Here is a 5,934-nt window from a genome sequence, read left to right as displayed (position 1 = left end):
TGGACAAGGCCAAGTCAGTTGGCACACCTTTGGGTAGTCACTTCAGACTTAGTAAGAATCAAGCACCAAAGTCAGAAGAGGAACAAGACTATATGAGTAAGGTTCCTTATGCCTCAGCTATTGGTTCACTTATGTATGCTATGGTTTGCACCAGACCAGATATTACCCATGCAGTGGGAGTTGTGAGTAGATACATGAGTAACCCTGGAAAACAACATTAGGAAGCAGTGGAGTGAATTTTGAGGTACCTAAAAGGCTCCTCAGAAACGTGCTTGTGTTTCTCAGGAGAGGGCTTAGAGGTGCAAGGCTATGTTGATGTTGATTTAGCTGTAGATACTAATAGTAGAAAAAGTACCACAGGGTTTGTTTACACTCTGGGTGGTACTACAGTTTCATGGGGTTCCAATCTACAGAAGACAGTTTCTTTATCTACTGCAGAAGCTGAGTATATTGCAGTTTCAGAAGCTGCAAAGGAGATGGTTTGGATACAGGGCTTCTTGGAGGAATTGGGTAAAAAGAATTAGAAGGGCACTCTCTACAGTAACAGTCAGAGTGTCATATTCATTGCCAAGAACCCAGCATTTCATTCCAGGACTAAGCATATTCAGATCAGGTATCACTTTATACGATCATTGTTAGATGATGGACAGTTGCTACTTGAGAAAATTTGTGGAAGTAAGAACCCTGCTGATATGTTGACAAATGGTGTTACACTTGAGAAACTGAAGTTGTGTGCAACTTCAGTTGGTCTTCTTGCATGAAAACAGGAGCTGTGAGTTGTAGAGATGGAGGATATCATGTTTGAGGCAGAGGGTGATACTGTGGGTGTACCAGTCTCCAAGTGGGAGAATTGTTGAGTATTTGGAGTCTAGTCCACGCCGCTCGAGCGAATACAAGTCAGAGAGTTTCGCTTAAAGATAGCTCGACAGACCGCTCGAGCAAAGGCAAGTCAGATAGCTTCGCTCGATACACAGCTCGAGCGGAGGGAAGTCAGAGAGCTTCACTCGAGTAGCCGCTCGACACATGGCTCGAGCAATTGCGGGAAACAGGTTCGCTCGATGAGGGCTCGACTTGCCGCTTGAGCGAACATCACTAATTCTGCTGAATTTAGGGTTTCCACCGCATAACATATATATGATATTATTTGACTTGTATTGTAATCAGAGTGAACAATAGCCATCCTACACACATTATATTGTGATTCCTCAAGTAATAAAAATTCTCTGCAGCCCTCATAGACGTAGGCAATTTGCCGAACCACGTAAATACTCTGTCGTGTGTGATTGCTTGTTTTTCCGTATTCGAATTTACTTTATTGTCATCGTTTTTCACAACAGTGGCACCATAGTCTTTTGGACACAATTTGTGTCCACTGTTGTGGCGTTGGAGTGTGGGTTTGAATAGGAAGAAAGCGGTTTAGGGGGAATGGATTGTGCTGTTCAGGTGTAGTGGGATGCATGGTAATGATACTAGCATACTGACATGTCACATTTTGATTAGAAGACTGATTTTCTGAAATAACTAGGTGGGCTGGTGTCCAAGTCTTCTCACCGAGTAATGGTAAGCCTCGAAAAGTTGAACAACATTTCGCTATCGGACATCATGGGGGATACGTCGAACGTTGGTCTCCAAAATGTCAAAAACATTAAAAAAAGGTTAAAAAAATAAAAATAAAAAAGGGTGAGAGAAAGCGTATTCGTATTTTGCTTTCTTCTTGGTGCTTGCTTTCTTCTTGTTAGCTCTAACAATTTATAATTCATTATTTGATAATATTAACAATGCTCGCACCTCGGCTCTGCGTCCGTTCAGTCATCGGCTCCGGCACTTTCGCCGATCATACTAATGCGAGCCGCTCCAATTCTAGCTCCATCTCTAGCTCGATCAGGTTTGGTTTTGGTGCCCATCGCTGGCGTAGGCCCCATCCGGTCCTCTTCGTTTCTTGTAACTCTTCCCGCGGAAGCGGAGCCTCCAGATCCACCAATGCCGAAGATGATAGCCACCACCAGTTTCTCGAAGCTTCTCTCCTTCTCTCAGGCTCCATCTCTCTCTCATATGTCATTTACTTATCGTTCCTCATTTGGTTCTCGTTTTTAGATTTGCAAGTTCAATTAAATTTTCATGAGGTTTAGTTCTCTGTGTTGATTGCAAACCATCGTGGAAGTTAGTATTGCAGTTATGGAGGATTTCGTTTTGAAATTAGCAGATTAGAGCTGTTACAATTGCAAATTAACGTCGTTAGAGTTCGAGGTTCATCAATGGGTTATAACTGGTTGCGAAGTTCCTACCTTAGCTTATATGAACGACAAAAATGAAAATGTGTTGCTTTTTTACTTGTTTTGTTAACCTTACTACTTGCACTGTCTTTTAGGGGTCCGATTGAATTTCCAGATTTTGTTCACTAAAATAGTAACAGCGCACAACTTACTAGGTTGCAATGAATTAAGCGAAATCTAATGGTGCCATAGCAGTAGCAAGTGGCGAGATGGACAAATTTGAATGGTTTTAACAACCCCTACCGATGAAATTTAAAGAATCATAATCATATGATTCGAGCAACTTAGGTTTTTCCATTGATTTGGTCCATCCATGTCTTTTCATTTTTTGATATTTTGTCATTGATACAAAATTATTGCAGAAACAATGTTGCATTACCAGATGCGGAGGCAAGGATTTCAAGGGGACAAGAAATGGAAAGCCCCTGGTCAGTTGACCTCCTTTTCAATTCCAGGGAAAAAACCCCAAATTGGTATCGATTTAATCGGAGAGGGTCTTCTCCACCGCTTTCAGAGTCCTACAATCTTTCTCAAGATTTCTTGTGATGGAGATTTTCTGCTACCAATTATTGTAGGTATGCAGTTAAAGTTCAAAACTAAATGGTGCGGTGTTCTCTTCTATCGTTCTGATTGCCATTTTCTTAACATATCTGAATAGAGGAGCCTTACACGTATGCTAAATGTATGTAACTGCAGGGGAATTTGCTGTTAAAAAACTTATAGAGTCACAATGGGAAGATAATAATGGAGTATTTTTCAATCTCTCTTGATATTGGTTTTTTGTTACATAATACCAACATTCAACACTTAGATATATGCTTGCTACAGGATTACCCAGATCAGTTCCAGCTTTTCAGAGATCTTGTGGAAAAGCTTGGCTATGAAGTATGAAGCTAATTTCTTATATATTAATATTCTGAAGGCTTGTATCTTTTTGTTCATTTTCCTACTTTATATGCTACCTTTCATTGCATGTCAATTATAAATGCTGAAAATAATTTTGGTACTAGTTAGTAAAGAAATAGGACTGAACATTTGTCTCTCAATTTTGGTATTAGTTATATGAAAATTTCGAACAAAATCTATTATGTTAGTCTAAGTTTTTTTTCTCCCCCCCTTCCCCTTTTTTCTCCTTTGGTTTCAGGTTAATATGGTGAAAATCACAGAAAGAGTGATTAATACTTACTTTGCCAGACTATATTTTAGCAAGGTGGTTAAATAAGTTATAAATAGAATGCCTCGTCTTCTTCAATACGTAGGTTAATTTTATAAAATTTCAGTTTTAAGCTTCACCTTATTCTCTGCAGCGTGGAAAAAATGACATTCTTAGTGTGGATGCACGTCCCTCAGATGCCATAAATGTGGCACAAAGATGTAAGGTATATATTTTCCACACCTTGGCAGTGAAAATGCCCCAAAATTCTGCAATATTATGAAATTCAGGCTCTATGGTTCAAGACTGTTGAAGTTGCTTTGACCTAATGGGGTTGATTCAATATGTGCCTGGTTGACCAAGCTCAAACATGCACCTGTGTACTCGCTGGATATGTTTATCAATATAGTGGTTAACCGATGTTTTCTTTTTCTGGAGTAAGTTCGATAGAGAGGCCCAACATTGCACCCCCTTGTCCCTGTTGATATCCACAAACTCTAACCTTTCATATACTTCGTCTATACAGTAAAATCCATGAGTTTTTCATAAATATCTTTTTAAAGTTGTTAATTCTTGTTCTGCAGGCACCAATATATGTAAGTAGAGAAATTGTCTTGACAGATGCTATTAGAATTGGTTATGGGATGGGAAGGATGCGTGATGCTAAGCCGACTTATGATGTATCTCTTGATAGGTATTCAGTGGATATTTGGGGCCTCATTTTTTCTATCATCTGTTGTTCTTTATCTCTAAGCATGGGTTATATCTTGTCCAGTGCTGCAGATAGTCCAGATGTACTATCTGAGGAACTTGATTTGGTGAAGAATATGGATTTGGCTGTCAAAGAAGAAAGGTACAAGGATGCAGGTATGAATGAACTGGCTGACCTATTCTCTGATAAAATATTTTCTGTAACTGGTCAGTCACAATATCAATTTACGTTTGAAAACAGAATCATGCTCATAAGTTTGAGAATCAGTTATGATTGATGATTGGTTCCTGCAGCCATGTGGCGGGACAAACTAGTGAAACTTCGTGAGACAATACATGAACATTAACCAATATAATCAGGTACGTCTTCTATCTTACATTTGATCATCAAACAGTGGAGGGAATGTTCATAAAGTTTGTATATGTGCTAGTGGCTGTTTTTTTTTTCTCGTTATTGAGAGATTGTTTCAAATTTTTCTCACTGTTCCATGGCAGATGACTCATTGTTGGAGAAAAATGCTTTGTTAGGAATACTAGAAGTGTTAGGAACGCTTGGAGGAATTGATGCATGATGAAATTTCTAAATTATGGTATGTACAGCTTTCTTGAAGGATTGATGCACGAGGAAACCTCAAAACTATCACATGTACAGCTTCGACTTTATACATATTGTCCTTTAGGCAGATTTATAATCATGTATTCAATCAACTTATAAAAAAAAAAAAAATCACGTATTCAATTAAATTGTCCTAGACATGAAGATGATCCAAACTCTCTCTCCCGGAGATGTAATTTTCAAAGTGAAGTACAAATTGTTTTGTGCATAATTTCATAGCAAATGAAAGATGACAAGAAAGATAATGTTCCCCTTGTATCACATTGAATGTTGTGTTCAATCTCGTCGCATGGACAGTTCTATTTATTGCTTTTGAGACTTGGTTAAAGTTTGGAAAAAAGGGGCTCATGGAATCTGAGTTTAACATCCAGTTAAAGCCCTTCAAGTGGAGCATCTAAGAAAGAAATTCTGAAAACTGGAACAAAATCAGGCAAGTTGTACCATTTGTTGGATATTTAATATATATATATTTTTTTTTATAATAATTGAAACTTTGATGTCCTTGGCCTTCAGGGAGGGGTTAAGGTATCTTAGATCCCTTTTTTTTTCCCAAGAGGAAAAAAAAAATCATTGACTTTTCAATTGGTCAATGTAGACAACGGGTCTGAATTATTGTCTCTGATATTGTCAATCGAATAAATTTCTCAATGAGCCATTGCTTGCTTGCTTAGCTTAAAGATGAGTTCATTCTTTCATCCATAGAGCCGAACCAACACCACTGCACACCTTTCCTGATTACTCCCATGGCTTAATTGACGAACTGCGTAGAACTGGGACAAAAAATGATGCTGTACTGGGCAACATCAAAGATGTTGTATGCTAAGCCGGGACTGTACTTAATGTATTGTTCATACGTAAGATCCAAGAGTTTGGGTTTTGCAAAGATGCCGGAGAGGAGTCCCCTCAAGGTACCGGCCGTGGTGTGCGTGTAGAATAACCCTAATGTGTCATCCATGCTTTGGAAGAAGGCAAGTTTTCGGTGCAAAGCTACCATGGTGTACCATACTGACAAGATTTGTGAGTCTAGCAAGAAAAATAATACAAAGAATGAAATTCTCCGCTGCATAGCACACGGCTAGAGGCTTTTGTGTTTTATATTTAATCACAAGTGAATAGATTACAATCAAGACTTTATGACAATAAATTCTACCAAGCCTAAGAATAATATGGTATCATGGCTT

At 38.6% G+C, this 5,934-nt stretch overlaps 1 protein-coding gene across 6 annotated transcripts; it reads left to right on the top strand.

The window, feature by feature from the left end:
• Positions 1 to 1,575: 1,575 nt before the first annotated feature.
• Positions 1,576 to 4,961, top strand: LOC121263816 (bifunctional nuclease 2). 6 transcript variants are annotated; one of them, XR_005940352.1, is made up of 10 exons: positions 1,577 to 2,034; positions 2,636 to 2,848; positions 2,970 to 3,022; positions 3,102 to 3,158; positions 3,418 to 3,483; positions 3,581 to 3,652; positions 4,011 to 4,120; positions 4,202 to 4,293; positions 4,379 to 4,497; positions 4,666 to 4,961. XR_005940352.1 is itself a non-coding variant. In XM_041166898.1 (10 exons), exons 1-9 carry the CDS (start codon positions 1,779 to 1,781, stop codon positions 4,482 to 4,484), a joined length of 972 nt encoding a protein of 323 aa, XP_041022832.1. In that variant the 5' UTR covers positions 1,577 to 1,778; the 3' UTR covers positions 4,485 to 4,497; positions 4,666 to 4,961. The 6 variants fall into 6 exon arrangements, 4 of the variants coding, with proteins under 4 accessions (XP_041022833.1, XP_041022832.1, XP_041022831.1 ...); XR_005940350.1 differs by having other exon boundaries at positions 4,633 to 4,961; XM_041166898.1 differs by having other exon boundaries at positions 4,432 to 4,497.
• The last annotated feature ends 973 nt before the right edge of the window (positions 4,962 to 5,934 follow it).

The sequence above is a fragment of the Juglans microcarpa x Juglans regia genome, chromosome 4S (genome assembly GCF_004785595.1).
Source record: "Juglans microcarpa x Juglans regia isolate MS1-56 chromosome 4S, Jm3101_v1.0, whole genome shotgun sequence".
Lineage (NCBI taxonomy): Eukaryota > Viridiplantae > Streptophyta > Magnoliopsida > Fagales > Juglandaceae > Juglans > Juglans microcarpa x Juglans regia.
Note: the sequence above shows the minus strand (reverse complement) of the source record. Positions and strands in the feature narration are given on the sequence as shown.